The 17407-nt window shown below is 51.0% G+C and overlaps 1 protein-coding gene and 1 long non-coding RNA gene across 2 annotated transcripts in view; both read left to right on the top strand.

Annotated features, from left to right (window-relative positions):
* LOC135050458 (uncharacterized) overlaps positions 1-17407 on the top strand; it is a 144591-nt gene that overhangs the window by 84999 nt on the left and 42185 nt on the right. The window lies entirely within an intron of this gene.
* On the top strand, positions 399-2539 carry LOC135050418 (ecto-ADP-ribosyltransferase 5-like). The gene is made up of 2 exons (XM_063956919.1): positions 399-407; positions 1823-2539. Exons 1-2 carry the CDS (start codon positions 399-401, stop codon positions 2537-2539), a joined length of 726 nt encoding a protein of 241 aa, XP_063812989.1.

The raw sequence follows: 17407 nt of genomic DNA, 5'->3' as shown, positions 1-17407 counted from the left end.
AGGAACTTAGGTACAAAGGTTACCTTAAGGGAGCTCAGCTTTTCAGACTCACACAAGGCTGTATGTGACACAAGGAACTGGCCCAGATTCCAACTCAGCCTCCTGATTTATACTTCCTGGTCCTTGATGATTGGTGGGCAGGATTAGGTGATGTCACTGTCATGTGACTACTCTAGCCAAGGCTGTGATGTAGAATGAGGCCTAGCAGGCCAAGAGAACACTGAAGCCTGGACTTCTGCAAAACACAGGATGCTTGCTTTTAGATTACTGAATTCAGCCTCACACAGGAGATCACCACAGGTGGAGCTGATTACCTCTCAGGCAGAGAACTCAGGAAAACTCATAGTGCTGACAAGCTGTTTAACTCCGTGAGTGAAAAGACACAGGATCCAGGACAGATGGCAGGGGTAAGTCACCAAATATAAACCTACAGTCAGGATTGTGACACTGATTCAGCAACAGTGGTAAAAGTGCTGAAATCACTATGCTCAAACGCCACTGCACGCATGAATGAGGTCTTAAATTGCGATCGCAGTTCTAGTCCCTGCGGGGGGCGGGAACAGGGCATTGATGCGTTTTGTAGGCATCGATGTGCCGTTCAGGGGGGCGGCGCGGTCTGCACAACAGAGGTGTGTCTGAACCATTTGTGGGGTGGGCAGTGGCGTCACAAGGGGGGTGCGGGGGGTGCGGCCCGCTCCCGGGTGTCACCCGCCGAGGGGTGACACCAAAATGCCAGCTCCTGCTTAGAGACAGGAGCTGGGTGCTGCACTGTTACATTATGTGCAGCACTCGGCTCCTGTCACTCTGTAGGAGCCAGCACTGCAAGCACAGCACTCCCCGGGAGTGAGCCTACACCTCCTAAACCCCCCAAGTGACAAAAAAAACCGGGTGTCGGGACGCGAAGCTCCGCCCCTTCTCAGAAAGCACCGCCCCTTTCCAGTCATTCAAGCAGTGAAAACGGATGCCAGCCCGTGAAGCCCCGCCCCTTCTCGCGAAGCCCCGCCCCCTCTTTTGCCGCCGCACCGGGTGTCCAAGAGGTGAGTGACGCCTCTGGGGGTGGGCCACAGTGGCTGCGTGATGTCACACGCAGCCACTGCGACCCAAAACATGGCTGCCCGGCAACTGCCTTCGTAGATAGGCTACGTAGGTAGGGGGTAACCCTTAAGATGTGAGCGCATCGCTGTATAGCGATGTCCTCGCATTTTAGCATAGGGGTGGACCTGGCATGCGGGGCGGCCTTTTCCCTGTTCTCGCCGGACCCCCACATGCTAGAGACATAAGTTGAAGTTTTGCGATTTCTCCCAAAACTACAACTCACGCTGAATCTGACCTTTAGCCTCATACATTCCTTTCTTTCTTTACTTACTTCCTTTCTTTCTTCCCACTCACTGCTTGACCCATTCCAGTCTGGCTTCCGTCCTCTCCACTCATCTGAAACTGCCCTCACAAAAGTCTGCAATGACCTCCTTTCTGTTAAATCTAAGGGCCACTACTCTCTACTTATTCTTCTTGACACTCTCTGCTGCTCTCTCTGTTGCTTTTGACACTGTGGACCATCCTCGCCTACTGCAAATCCTTCACTCCATTGGTCTGCCTGATGCTGCCCTCTCGTGGCTGTCTTCCTACCTCTCTGACGGTTCATTCTCCCCAACCCACCCAGACACAAGATGGTGTACTCCCACAGACACTGTTACCTTGGCCTACAAATATGTGCCCTTGTCTGTAACCTCAGAGTTGGGCACCTAATGATGATGTCAGTGTTTGCACGTTGATAAATAAGCCTTAAAGAGCCTGAACACAATAATGACACTTGTTTTCACAGGTGGACGCTCAGTGGGGGCAGCTGGGAATGTTTGAGTATTCCTTTGACGACCAATATGTTGGATGCCTCAACCAAATGGAGGCCCTAGTGCCAGATTTACTGAGGAAGGAAAGGCAGAATGACAAGGCATTGGACAATGCTTGGAAAAATGCTTCTGAAACTTGGCTGATAAAAAAGTCCTCAATGAAAACTCTTCCTGAGGGATTTAAAGATGAACATGGGATAGCACTATTAGTGCACGTCAATAATGAAACTAAGTTAAAACACGCTGTAGTGCAATATGAAATGGATCCCCAATCATTCATGTACCACTCATTCCATTTTTACCTCACCAGAGCCTTGACTTTGCTCCGAGCCGGGTGTGATGGGAAACCACTGACCACCTATATGGGGACCAACATTATCAGTTATCCGCCTCTTGGGTCCCTGCACCATGTCAGACTCGAACATTTTCTTTCTACAACTGCTGACCTCAGTCTGGCGCAGACGTTTGCAAACGGGTCTTTCTTCAATATCACCACATGCTTCGGGGTAGAAGTACACAACTTCTCCATTAGACCTTTCGAGAAAGAGGTGGTGATTCCAGTGAATGAGGTGTTTCATGTCTCTGAAAACATCAAGGAGGGGAACATATTCATCCTGCAGAGCAGTAAGAAGAGGTGCAGCTACTACAACTGTGCCTACCTGGGAGGTAAATTACTGAGTAATGAGGTCTAACAGACACAATAATGTCAGTGTCACCAACCACTACCTCCCAACGTCCACCATGCTTTGTGGGGTTTGACTGGTTGTCGGCCCCTTGCCATTACCAAATGGTCCTACTGGGCACTCAGGTGTCATTCCAGTGGGTTTTTTTTTTCTGCACTAATTATCACAAGGTGCATACTGTATATGGCTGAATAAACATTAAATGAATGAGCAAAAAACAGGTTTTATTACTACAACAGTAAAAACATATACAGTATGTAGGCAATCGATTGCAACAATTAATAATATCAAGTTAATATCATGTGGCCTTTCATCAACAAAAGTATCCAGTATTACCCACAACTCTTCTATTCCTGATTTATATTTGCAAACGGATAGAAGTATTGCACATGAATATTTAAAAAGCGTGCGTCTCTCCTTGGACACGTTCCTGAATAAAAATTTTCCTCTGCGGTGGCTCAGCCGTTTATGGAGGTATATATTATAAGGGCACGGTCGTGCCCTTATATTAAGGCTGAATTGAACAAACAGAATTCTCCCATAGGGAACTTCTGAGATAGGGACATGGTGTTTGAGGGACTACACCTTAAAAGTGATTGGACGTACTCAGCTGAAATTTGGCATGGACGCGTAGAATCGTCACCCGGTGCTGCATGCCAAATTTCAGGGCAAAATAATAAAAAAAATAGGAATTGGGAGCAACCTAAAGTTTCAACTGTCAGTTTTTTTCTGCTACTTCCTGTATGGCTTTTTGGCACCGTTTTCCCATGTAGTCTATGAGAAAGATTTTTGGGAAGGCATAACTCATGGTAGAGTAATAATTAAGACTCTGGGTTTGTTTTATTAGATAGAGCATGTCCCAGTGTAGTGCCTTTTGGGGTTGTGGTTTTTCAGAAAGTTACAGTTTTTTTTAATTAAGTAAAATATGCCCCATTTTAAAGATAGGGCAAATCAATTTGTTGCGCCTGCGCAGTGCTGCCTGGAGGGAGTGTACTAAGAGTACCTTCAAATGGGTGTACAAATATGGACGACTTTGAAGATTTACGATTTGCACAGAAGCGGACATTTGATCTGCCATCCTCCTCGCAGCCAGAACACTCTGCCGGTCCCCTCCTTAGACTGTCGCTTGGCCAGCAATAAGGTATCCGGGGGTGGGGCAGTAAGTGAGCTGCGCTGGCGGATCATTTATACACCGGGCGCCCTGGTCTGTGGTGTAATATTCCCCCCCTCTGCCGCGTGTGCTCTGACCCGGGAGTGGAGATGTGTGCATTGCTGTCACAGGAGTGCAGACTACCTCTCTGGCTGATGGGTGATAAGAGGTATCTGTTGTGCATGGGCGGCACCCCAGCCCCGCTGCTAGTGCGGAGTGAGTGCGGCTGTACAGTATGAATGAGGAATGTTGCTGGGTCTTTTGGGTACAGCCGCCTGCCTGTAGAGAGAAGGATGGCTTGCACTATGACATTGCAGTGTCACCTGGTGGCCTCTCGCAGCGGAGAGGTGTGCATTGCTGGCACAGGAGTGCAGACTACCTCTCTGGCTGATGGGTGATGAGAGGTATCTGCAGTGCATGTGAATTGGCTGAGTCAAAGTTTGAAACATAGTCAGATCCTGATAATGAAGGGGTTAATGTAAGCACTGGTTCAGAGTTAGAGGGTGACATGCGAAAAGGTTAAGGAAGCTCTTCAGCATGGCATGCTGGCAGTGAGGCTCCACTGTGCTGTGTGATACTGATACATGCATGAGCGTGGTAAGGGTGCACTGAGTGCAGCACCCGCACTGGCAGTGTAGGGGTGATGAGATCTGCTGCACTTTGGATGCTCTCCTGTGGCAGAGAAGGCCGCTCTCTGCTTGCTCAGGGCCAGGCTGCTGTGGGATGAAGACATCTATGTATGAAGGGTACTGGGTACACACTGGCAGATATATTGGCCGATCAATTGATCGGCCCATATATCGTTAACCATACCTCCCAACATCGAACCCTGTGGACGAGGGACATCAACGCGGTGAAACCACGCCCGTTTTTGTCACTGAGGGCTGCTGGCATGCCATCTCTCCCTCTGTCACCTGTGAAAAGACGCTGTGCGCATGCGCACAGTGTCTATTCACTGCTGCTCTGCTAAGCTCTGCTCTATTCACTGCTGCTCTGCTAAGCTAAGCGGGTGGGACAGCGGGACAGTCACCAAACACCGGGACTGTCCCGCAAAAATCGGGACAGTTGGTAGGTATGCGTTAACTGTTCGGCCAGTATGTAGTGTACAAATGATATGTCTGTGAACAAAGTCGTTCACAGACATATCGCGTCGGCCCTGCAGCACAGCCCATGACCAATATATCTGTAGATACATTGGTGCATCGTGCTGTGTGTATGGCCGACCTGTGATAGGTCAGCCTTTATGCCCATCATAAGGTGGGCTGGGTTATGTAAATACATAACCCAGCCAGCTCATAGTGTTGCGAGGAGAGCAGTACGCTTCTGGCAGGGAGCGGAGCGCTGTTACTGCCGGCGGGAGGCTGTTGTTGGCTGGGTTACCTGGCGGAAGCCTTGGTCATCATTCCAAGCACTGTTGAGAGATAAGCTGGACTCCTCTTCCAGTTCCTTCAGCGCCACAGGTCTGCCAGGCATGCAGTCCCCTTCCAGGTCCACCGGTGCCACAGCCATTGCCAGGTCCGCCGTTCCCCATTCAGGTCCGCAAGGTCAGCAGCTCCCTCTAAGGTCCTTAGTTCCTCTTCTGGTCCATCAGGCCACCAGTTCCCCTTCAGGTCCAAATTTCCCATTAAGGCCTGCAGTTCTCTTTAAGGTCCGCAGTTCCATTTCAGGTCTGTCTGCCAGCAATTTACTAGCAGATCGCATTTCAATTTAAGGTCTGCAGCTCCCTTTATGGTCCGCAGTTCCCCTTCAGGTCCACAGATCCTCTTGAGGTCACCAGGTCCCTTTACGATCAGTAGTCCAACCCCCCTCAAGGTCCGCCAGGTCCGCAGTTCCTCTTCAGGTCTGCATGCAATGCAGTTCTCTTACAGCATGGGGTGCATGAGCACAGAGAGGAGTAGTGGGGGTGCATAAGCAGTGCGAGATGGCAGTGAGGGTGGCAAGTAGTGCGGATGCAAGAGAACCGTGAGGGAACAGTGTGGGTGCCGTGAGCACAATGATGGGACGAGATAGATTTCCCATCCCAATGGATGGGATAGTGGCGGTCAGGTGACTGATGCCGGAATCCCATCACTGATCGCAGGACCGGCGCTGGAAACCCTGACCGCCGACACCCCCCACCCCCCATGAGTATTAGGGTTGCTTTTAGGGTTAGGGTCCTGGGGAGGGTTAGGCATCATAGTTGGGTTAGGATTAGGCACTATGGGGGTGGTCACCTGTAGCCGCCACCGCCTGAACTTTAGCAGTAGCTGCCACCCCACTAGATTTAGCCCTAGCTGCCACCAAGGTAGAGGGTGGGGGTGGAGGGTGGAGTGTTAGGTTAGTTATCCCCCAAAACAGTCGGTATTATAACATTCGGGATTCCGGGTCAGTCATCGCTGGCATCCCAAACACCAGCAACATGTATCACACCTGATGGGACAATGTGGGTGTATGAGCACAGGAGGGCGCAGTGTGGGTGTATGAGCACAGTGAGGGCGCAGTGTGGGTGTATGAGCACAGTGAGGGCGCAGTGTGGGTTTATGAGCACAGTGAGGGCGCAGTGTGGGTGTATGAGCACAGTGAGGGCGCAGTGTGGGTGTATGAGCACAGGAGGGCGCAGTGTGGGTGTATGAGCACAGTGAGGGCGCAGTGTGGGTGTATGAGCACAGTGAGGGCGCAGTGTGGGTGTATGAGCACAGTGAGGGCGCAGTGTGGGTGTATGAGCACAGTAAGGGTGCAGTGTGGGTGTATGAGCACAGTGAGGGTGCAGTGTGGGTGTATGAGCACAGTGAGGGCGTAGTGTGGGTGTATGAGCACAGTGAGGGCGCAGTGTGGGTGTATGAGCACAGTGAGGGCACAGTGTGGGTGTATGAGCACAGTGAGGGCACAGTGTGGGTGTATGAGCACAGTGAGGGCACAGTGTGGGTGTATGAGCACAGTGAGGGTGCAGTGTGGGTGTATGAGCACAGTGAGGGCGCAGTGTGGGTGTATGAGCACAGTGAGGGTGCAGTGTGGGTGTATGAGCACAGTGAGGGCGCAGTGTGGGTGTATGAGCACAGTGAGGGCTCAGTGTGGGTGTATGAGCACAGTAAGGGCGCAGTGTGGGTGTATGAGCACAGTGAGGGTGCAGTGTGGGTGTATGAGCACAGTGAGGGCGCAGTGTGGGTGTATGAGCACAGTGAGGGCGCAGTGTGGGTGTATGAGCACAGTGAGGGTGCAGTGTGGGTGTATGAGCACAGTGAGGGCGCAGTGTGGGTGTATGAGCACAGTGAGGGCGCAGTGTGGGTGTATGAGCACAGTGAGGGCGCAGTGTGGGTGTATGAGCACAGTGAGGGCGCAGTGTGGGTGTATGAGCACAGTGAGGGTGCAGTGTGGGTGTATGAGCACAGTGAGGACGCAGTGTGGGTGTATGAGCACAGTGAGGGCGCAGTTTGGGTGTATGAGCACAGTGAGGGCGCAGTGTGGGTGTATGAGCACAGTGAGGGCGCAGTGTGGGTGTATGAGCACAGTGAGGGCGCAGTGTGGGTGTATGAGCACAGTGAGGGCGCAGTGTGGGTGTATGAGCACAGTGAGGGCGCAGTGTGGGTGTATGAGCACAGTAAGGGTGCAGTGTGGGTGTATGAGCACAGTGAGGGTGCAGTGTGGGTGTATGAGCACAGTGAGGGCGTAGTGTGGGTGTATGAGCACAGTGAGGGCACAGTGTGGGTGTATGAGCACAGTGAGGGCTCAGTGTGGGTGTATGAGCACAGTAAGGGCGCAGTGTGGGTGTATGAGCACAGTGAGGGTGCAGTGTGGGTGTATGAGCACAGTGAGGGCGCAGTGTGGGTGTATGAGCACAGTGAGGGCGCAGTGTGGGTGTATGAGCACAGTGAGGGTGCAGTGTGGGTGTATGAGCACAGTGAGGACGCAGTGTGGGTGTATGAGCACAGTGAGGGCGCAGTGTGGGTGTATGAGTACAGTGAGGGTGCAGTGTGGGTGTATGAGCAAAGTGAGGGCGCAGTGTGGGTGTATGAGCACAGTGAGGGCGCAGTGTGGGTGTATGAGCACAGTGAGGGCACAGTGTTGGTGTATGAGCACAGTGAGGGCGCAGTGTGAGTGTATGAGTACAGTGAGGGCGCAGTGTGGGTGTATGAGCACAGTGAGGGTGCAGTGTGGGTGTATGAGCACAGTGAGGACGCAGTGTGGGTGTATGAGCACAGTGAGGGCGCTGTTTGGGTGTATGAGCACAGTGAGGGCGCAGTGTGGGTGTATGAGCACAGTGAGGGCGCAGTTTGGGTGTATGAGCACAGTGAGGGCGCAGTTTAGGTGTATGAGCACAGTGAGGGCGCAGTGTGGGTGTATGAGCACAGTGAGGGCGCAGTGTGAGTGTATGAGTACAGTGAGGGCGCAGTGTGGGTGTATGAGCACAGTGAGGGCGCAGTGTGGGTGTATGAGCACAGTGAGGACGCAGTGTGGGTGTATGAGCACAGTGAGGGCGCAGTTTGGGTGTATGAGCACAGTGAGGGCGCAGTGTGGGTGTATGAGCACAGTGAGGGTGCAGTTTGGGTGTATGAGCACAGTGAGGGCGCAGTGTGGGTGTATGAGCACAGTAAGGGCGCAGTGTGAGTGTATGAGCACAGTGAGGGCGCAGTGTGGGTGTATGAGCACAGTGAGGGCGCAGTGTGGGTTTATGAGTACAGTGAGGGCGCAGTGTGGGTGTATGAGTACAGTGAGGGCACAGTGTGGGTGTATGAGCACAGTGAGGGCGCAGTGTGGGTGTATGAGTACAGTGAGGGCACAGTGTGGGTGTATGAGTACAGTGAGGGCGCAGTGTGAGTGTATGAGTACAGTGAGGGCACAGTGTGGGTGTATGAGCACAGTGAGGGCGCAGTTTGGGTGTATGAGCACAGTGAGGGCGCAGTGTGGGTGTATGAGCACAGTGAGGGCGCAGTTTGGGTGTATGAGCACAGTGAGGGCGCAGTGTGGGTGTATGAGCACAGTGAGGGCGCAGTGTGGGTGTATGAGCACAGTGAGGGTGCAGTGTGGGTGTATGAGCACAGTGAGGGCGCAGTGTGAGTGTATGAGCACAGTGAGGGTGCAGTGTGGGTGTATGAGCACAGTGAGGGCGCAGTGTGGGTGTATGAGCACAGTGAGGGCGCAGTGTGGGTGTATGAGTACAGTGAGGGCGCAGTGTGGGTGTATGAGTACAGTGAGGGCGCAGTGTGAGTGTATGAGCACAGGAGGGCGCAGTGTGGGTGTATGAGCACAGTGAGGGCGCAGTGTGAGTGTATGAGCACAGGAGGGCGCAGTGTGGGTATATGAGCACAGTGAGGGCGCAGTGTGGGTGTATGAGCACAGTGAGGGCGCAGTGTGGGTGTATAAGCACAGTGAGGGCGCAGTGTGGGTGTATGAGCACAGTGAGGGCGCAGTTTGGGTGTATGAGCACAGTGAGGGCGCAGTTTGGGTGTATGAGCACAGTGAGGGCACAGTGTGGGTATATGAGCACAGTGAGGGCGCAGTGTGGGTGTATGAGCACAGTGAGGGCGCAGTGTGGGTGTATGAGTACAGTGAGGGCGCAGTGTGGGTGTATGAGTACAGTGAGGGCGCAGTGTGGGTGTATGAGCACAGTGAGGGCGCAGTGTGGGTGTATGAGCACAGTGAGGGCGCAGTGTGGGTGTATGAGCACAGTGAGGGCGCAGTGTGGGTGTATGAGCACAGTGAGGACGCAGTGTGGGTGTATGAGCACAGTGAGGGCGCAGTGTGGGTGTATGAGCACAGTGAGGGCGCAGTGTGGGTGTATGAGCACAGTGAGGGCGCAGTTTGGGTGTATGAGCACAGTGAGGGTGCAGTGTGGGTGTATGAGTACAGTGAGGGCGCAGTTTGGGTGTATGAGTACAGTGAGGGCGCAGTGTGGGTGTATGAGTACAGTGAGGGCGCAGTGTGGGTGTATGAGCACAGTGAGGGCGCAGTGTGGGTGTATGAGCACAGTGAGGACGCAGTGTGGGTGTATGAGCACAGTGAGGGCGCAGTTTGGGTGTATGAGTACAGTGAGGGCGCAGTGTGGGTGTATGAGTACAGTGAGGGCGCAGTGTGGGTGTATGAGCACAGTGAGGGCGCAGTGTGGGTGTATGAGTACAGTGAGGGTGCAGTGTGGGTGTATGAGCAAAGTGAGGGCGCAGTGTGGGTGTATGAGCACAGTGAGGGCGCAGTGTGGGTGTATGAGCACAGTGAGGGCACAGTGTGGGTGTATGAGCACAGTGAGGGCGCAGTGTGAGTGTATGAGTACAGTGAGGGCGCAGTGTGGGTGTATGAGCACAGTGAGGGTGCAGTGTGGGTGTATGAGCACAGTGAGGACGCAGTGTGGGTGTATGAGCACAGTGAGGGCGCAGTTTGGGTGTATGAGCACAGTGAGGGCGCAGTGTGGGTGTATGAGCACAGTGAGGGCGCAGTTTGGGTGTATGAGCACAGTGAGGGCGCAGTTTAGGTGTATGAGCACAGTGAGGGCGCAGTGTGGGTGTATGAGCACAGTGAGGGCGCAGTGTGAGTGTATGAGTACAGTGAGGGCGCAGTGTGGGTGTATGAGCACAGTGAGGGCGCAGTGTGGGTGTATGAGCACAGTGAGGACGCAGTGTGGGTGTATGAGCACAGTGAGGGCGCAGTTTGGGTGTATGAGCACAGTGAGGGCGCAGTGTGGGTGTATGAGCACAGTGAGGGTGCAGTTTGGGTGTATGAGCACAGTGAGGGCGCAGTGTGGGTGTATGAGCACAGTAAGGGCGCAGTGTGAGTGTATGAGCACAGTGAGGGCGCAGTGTGGGTGTATGAGCACAGTGAGGGCGCAGTGTGGGTGTATGAGTACAGTGAGGGCGCAGTGTGGGTGTATGAGTACAGTGAGGGCACAGTGTGGGTGTATGAGCACAGTGAGGGCGCAGTGTGGGTGTATGAGTACAGTGAGGGCACAGTGTGGGTGTATGAGTACAGTGAGGGCGCAGTGTGAGTGTATGAGTACAGTGAGGGCACAGTGTGGGTGTATGAGCACAGTGAGGGCGCAGTTTGGGTGTATGAGCACAGTGAGGGCGCAGTGTGGGTGTATGAGCACAGTGAGGGCGCAGTTTGGGTGTATGAGCACAGTGAGGGCGCAGTGTGGGTGTATGAGCACAGTGAGGGCGCAGTGTGGGTGTATGAGCACAGTGAGGGTGCAGTGTGGGTGTATGAGCACAGTGAGGGCGCAGTGTGAGTGTATGAGCACAGTGAGGGTGCAGTGTGGGTGTATGAGCACAGTGAGGGCGCAGTGTGGGTGTATGAGCACAGTGAGGGCGCAGTGTGGGTGTATGAGTACAGTGAGGGCGCAGTGTGGGTGTATGAGTACAGTGAGGGCGCAGTGTGAGTGTATGAGCACAGGAGGGCGCAGTGTGGGTGTATGAGCACAGTGAGGGCACAGTGTGGGTGTATGAGTACAGTGAGGGCGCAGTGTGAGTGTATGAGTACAGTGAGGGCACAGTGTGGGTGTATGAGCACAGTGAGGGCGCAGTTTGGGTGTATGAGCACAGTGAGGGCGCAGTTTGGGTGTATGAGCACAGTGAGGGCACAGTGTGGGTATATGAGCACAGTGAGGGCGCAGTGTGGGTGTATGAGCACAGTGAGGGCGCAGTGTGGGTGTATGAGTACAGTGAGGGCGCAGTGTGGGTGTATGAGTACAGTGAGGGCGCAGTGTGGGTGTATGAGCACAGTGAGGGCGCAGTGTGGGTGTATGAGCACAGTGAGGGCGCAGTGTGGGTGTATGAGCACAGTGAGGGCGCAGTGTGGGTGTATGAGCACAGTGAGGACGCAGTGTGGGTGTATGAGCACAGTGAGGGCGCAGTGTGGGTGTATGAGCACAGTGAGGGCGCAGTTTGGGTGTATGAGCACAGTGAGGGTGCAGTGTGGGTGTATGAGTACAGTGAGGGCGCAGTGTGGGTGTATGAGCACAGTGAGGGCGCAGTGTGGGTGTATGAGCACAGTGAGGGCGCAGTTTGGGTGTATGAGCACAGTGAGGGTGCAGTGTGGGTGTATGAGTACAGTGAGGGCGCAGTTTGGGTGTATGAGTACAGTGAGGGCGCAGTGTGGGTGTATGAGTACAGTGAGGGCGCAGTGTGGGTGTATGAGCACAGTGAGGGCGCAGTGTGGGTGTATGAGCACAGTGAGGACGCAGTGTGGGTGTATGAGCACAGTGAGGGCGCAGTTTGGGTGTATGAGTACAGTGAGGGCGCAGTGTGGGTGTATGAGTACAGTGAGGGCGCAGTGTGGGTGTATGAGCACAGTGAGGGCGCAGTTTGGGTGTATGAGCACAGTGAGGGCGCAGTGTGGGTGTATGAGCACAGTTAGGGAACAGTGTGGGTGTATGAGCACAGTGAGGGCGCAGTGTGGGTGTATGAGTACAGTGAGGGCGCAGTGTGGGTGTATGAGCACAGTGAGGGCGCAGTGTGGGTGTATGAGCACAGAGTTATGGTGAAATTATATAAGGCTAAAGGACCTTTGACATCACTACCACGTGATCCACGACAAGAGGGGGAGGAGCAAAGTCGGAACATGGAACCCAAAATTTACCCTCGCAGGGTTCACTTTGCTCACCACACTTTGGGCTGGGTGGCTCACTTCACTTGCCACCAGGTTACTAACTGGAATAGTTGGTGATGTGGATAGTGAAAGTACTATCCCACCAACCTCGCTCCTCTCCCTGATGTCAATGGCCCTTTAGCCGACTAGGAACTAGCACCTACCATGAGCATAGTGACAGGGCAGTGTTGCTGCATGCGCACAAAGGGGGGGTATCAGTGTGGTGCTATGAGCTGAGCAGTGTCAGTTTCCCAGGATATATCATTTTATCTTTCTAGATATGGAGGGGTGGGGGGGCATCCACAGTCACCCACACTAAAAGCTCTATAGCAAAGTGACAGGGAGACAGTTGGTTAGCCACAGTTCCTGTGACTGCCCAGCATCTGTACTGTTACCATGGGGGGGAGGGGGGTTGTGTCCACTAGGGCGAGGAGTGCTGCAAGCGGATGTATGAGTGTGTTAGCGTGCGGATGTATGAGTACGTCAGCGTGCGGATGTACGAGAGCGTCAGCGTGCATGATGTATGAGTGCGTCAGAATGCAGGATGTATGAGTGCGTCAGCGTGCAGGATGTATGAGTGCGTCAGCGTGCAGGATGTATGAGTGCGTCAGCGTTCAGGATGTATGAGTGCGTCAGCGTGCAGGATGTATGAGTGCGTCAGCGTGCAGGATGTATGAGTGCGGCAGCGTGCAGGATGTATGAGTGCGGCAGCGTGCGGATGTATGAGTGCGGCAGCGTGCGGATCTATGAGTGCGGCAGTGTATGGATATATGGATGTATGAGAGCGGCAGTGTATGGATATATGGATGTATGAGAGCGGCAGTATATGGATGTATGAAAGATGCAGTGTACGGATATATGGATGTATGAGAATGGCAGTGTACGGATATATGGATGTATGAGAGCGGCAGTATATGGATGTATGAGAGATGCAGTGTACGGATATATGGATGTATGAGAGATGCAGTGTACGGATATATGGATTGTCAAAGTCGAAAAATATCTAAACCTACATTGCCTTGTTTTCTCTCCATGCGTGTGCACGCTGCACGTGCATGAACCCTCCCGTGCATGCGCATACTCGCCGTCACGGGCGCACGGTATGCGCATTTACGGTAGAGTTTGTGTGCGTCTAGCATGCGACTCGATCGTTACATATTTTAGTCATATAATGTATTTTGTAGATTATGGTCCCTTTGATAGAATCTGAAAGTTTAGTTAATATAACATGTTCAGAGACAAAGAGATCCCTCTTTGTTTGATACGAAGGGTCAGACAGGGGTTACGCAGTGGTGTTTAGTATCCATCGGAAGAGTATATAATTAGCAATATTCCGGTGTTGGTTAGAAACAGATTAATCGCTCGTGCGTATAGTTATGACTATAAGAAGTTTATGGACATTTACTATATTTGCAGTTTATTACCCATGCGGCGGGAAACCTGAGTTTCCCTCCCACCTGAGCAGTTTGAAATAGTCACAGCCCACCTGTATGAACCAACCTATGACCTTTTGTTATAATGCGGGGACGGATTCCTGTGTCCAATGAACAATAAGAATGTAGGGACCATTGTACTGTACTGTGTGTAGTGTATATAAAGACAAGCCGACCTGGGCCAGCTCCACTCTACTCTTCTCAACGGTTCACATCACTGATAATCGGGAGCTGGATATCCAGGAAGGCGCTTGCGATTGTTTCCCCTTGTGCGTAAGTTCTCTGCAGCCATTTTACTTCCTATTTGTTGTAAGCCATTCTCTCTCTCCTTCCCCTTAAATGTAATTGTGCCACAATTGTATTTTAACGTGTAGTAATTCTGTTAGGTATTTATGTTAGCATGGTAGTATATAAACTGTATTGTATATTCTTTTGCAATTGAACGTTCATTCTCTCCCTTAAAGGTGTTAGAACCTTAGACCGGTATTTGAGTGTTTATTATATTGCTAAGGGTTCTCTGAGCGTCTCAGTTGCTCATACAGCTTTTGAACTAACAAGGTTACACTGCATTGCATCTACACATTATCACTGCACCAAGGTTTACAGTATAAGTACATTCCTTAAGGTATAGTTATTAAGGTTTTATTCTGTGAGCGTCAGCGCCGCTTGTGATCTCCTTGTGGTCTCGAGCGTCCGCTACGCTGGTAGCGTATCATTACGGTAGTCGTCAGCCTATAGCGTGCTTGACTCTACGCATTAAGCCGCGAGCGAAAGTGCCGCTCGTGCGTCTCGACCACGGCTAAGCGTCTGCTACGCTAAGTGCGTACCCTTACGGTATCTCATACGCCAATTGCGTACTGTGTCTATTAACCTTTTAGAGTGTTTAATATAGGATACATATTAGACTTTATCAATTGGGGGCTCCTCCGCTCTTCACATATCTGCACTAAGTAACTTTAGCAGACATTATCGGTCAGCAAAGGGCGGGAAGGTGCTATCCCTCGTAGTGCTGACCAGATAAGCGTCTACTTCGCTTAGTAAGGAGTGCTGAGGGAATCCGGAACCGGAAGGTAGGAACAGTACGTTATTGTCTTTTAAAACTGTTTAGTTTCTGTTTTGCGTACGTATGCATAAGCACACACACCTGTATTTCTTGCTTAGTAGTATTTGTCCGTATCTTATTCTCCTGATTGCCACATACCATTGATAACGTGCTGAGAGATTTGTTGTTATTAATAGTTAAAAGATAAAAAGTAATATTTAAGGGAATAGTTGTAAAGGCACGCACACAGTCTCGCCTAGAAAGACAAGGGAGATTTGGGTGGTGTCCAGTAAATGATTACACTTAAAGATCATTTACATTGATAAACGTGTAGTTGTGTTACTGTGGACGTACTTGGTCTGTGTACACGTGTCCTTACAAGGGCGGGGCGTACACGACGCAAGGGTCGACGCACGGAGCGTATATTACGCAACGGAGCATACGGATACGCCCACATAATACAAACCGCACGATAGTATTGTTTTAGTAGGCGATAAGGAAGTAATGCGATAATAACGCAAATCTATCTCAAATCCAAAAGTTAAAGTTAAAAGAAAAAAAACCTTCTCTGTTGCAATTCTTCTGGGTTAGACTAATACCGAATAAAAGGAATTCTGTACAGAAATAAGAGTGTTCGAATGTAAGAGTGTGTATATATAAGATTTCTCTCTTTTTACGGACGTGGGAACCATAGGAAATTAGAAAGAGGTACACCAGCGAAAGTGATAGCGTGGGGTGGCTTGGGAGGCGTCCCTTGTTAGTCTCGACATATTATGAGCAGTAGAGTCTGCTGTACATAACAGACCAGGAGGTCACGGACCAGGAGGTTCAGGTACAGTAGACTAGAAGTAGAGAACACAACCGAAGAGGGTTGGTGCGAGACCCATATAGGCCAACAAAGCTCATTGCTGAAGGAATTTGCAGCCGAAATTTTCAATTCCGTTGATCGTTCCGCACATAAGATTAGTTGCTTGTGTGCAGATACGATTGTACCGCATGTGATTATGTGCATTGGCGTGTCTTGAATATTCATAAGAACGCTACTTGCACATTGTTAACGTGATTTGTGTAATTTTTTTTATTTTAAGGGAGGTAGCCTGATCACTCAGGGACACTCCAACGACTGATACTTGCTGGGGAGGGTAACATACTCCCACACGCCCGAGAAAGTAGACGTTCATAGGGGCCCTAGGTTGGGTACGGAACCTCTGGGAACTTTGGTCGCCGTATTGGCCAGCGTGGGCGGAGTTTAGTGGGCGGACCTCGGTGCAAAACCCCCACCGCAGCCTTACCCCGGACATCTTGGTTTTTGTAAGGGTTGCCGAAGACCCTGATTTGAAGTCAGAGGTAGTGAAAGCAGCACCTGCAAAGATGGGGGCCAGTTGTTCAGGTAAGGGGCGATCAACCGAGGTTCAGGTTGATTTGGTAAACCGACCAATCGGGTCGGCAAGGTATATCATGTGTGAGAAATATGGTCATCACACAGAGATGTTGTGCAATGAATGGGAAAGGATGACTGTGCATGACGGGGAGAAGTTTCCCCGGGTAGGTAGTTTTAACCCAGAAGTATTACAGAATTTAAGGAGTAGAGTTTGCCTGATTAAATCTTCAAAAAGGCGTATTAGACATTATGACTATTTAGCATTGTGACAACAGGAAGGTGAAATACAAAGGGGGTTGGCGCAAGCCGCTGGATCTAACCCTATCAGGAAACTGATAGCCACTGCACCCCCACCACCATACATACCTGGAGAGAAATTGGTTGCAGAGAATGGCACACAGGGTTATGATAAATGTATAGAAGTTAAAGATAATGTAACCAAAGTAATTAATGCTAAGACTAATCCGTGCAAGTTGTACCCAGTTTTGAACTTTCCCCAGGATTATGACCAAGAGGATGAGCCCACTACAATATCAGCACTCTCCCTAGCAGCCACCATAAGAGAGACTACCGTTGATACAGCCCAACCCCCCAGAGCGGTAACAAAAGCCCCTAGCAGAGGGATAGGTGAGGTATCGTCGACTGGTAAGTACGGTACTGTACATTATGCAGAAACCATTACACCAAATATTGTAGAATCTACACAGAGTGATATAATTGAGCTTAATCCTGTCAGGGTAATTGCGGTCCCAAATGGGCGAACTGACGCTTCAGGAGCAACTCCTGTCAGGAACATCGCCATGCACTGTCCCTTTTCCCGAGCAGAATTAAGATCAATGATTATAAAACGAATAACAAGTGGCGCTAGACAACCAGAATGTGATAAAACATTTATTTTCTAAAATGCATATAGAAATTACAACAACCTCCCGGGGGTAATAAATCTTAAAACATCACAATATGTGAATTAGCACTAAATATGCCTTATTTGTTTATAAACAATAATAATTAAAGCATCAATAGTGGATAATCCTATTATCATATAATTAATTTATAAGTAACACCTGGAAGGTAAAAAGCCTTTTGTGGGTTCTGTATGTGCACACTGATACTGCTAGTTGATAGAGCAAAAAGTCACTAGCAACTGTGTTCTATTAGACAGTTGCAAAAATCATAAGTTCATGGCAATGGATGGCTATTGCAAAAAAAAGACACGTGTATTAATAGCTGTGTGCACACAGTTACCACTGGGCAGGAGTTCCTTCGGTCTCTGCTCCCTGGTGCTGTCCCGCAGTCCGGATGGAGACACTCACCAGAGCCT

The sequence above is a fragment of the Pseudophryne corroboree genome, chromosome 2 (genome assembly GCF_028390025.1).
Source record: "Pseudophryne corroboree isolate aPseCor3 chromosome 2, aPseCor3.hap2, whole genome shotgun sequence".
NCBI lineage: Eukaryota > Metazoa > Chordata > Amphibia > Anura > Myobatrachidae > Pseudophryne > Pseudophryne corroboree.
The sequence above is the reverse complement of the archived record's forward strand: the minus strand, read 5'-3'. Positions and strand labels throughout refer to the sequence as shown.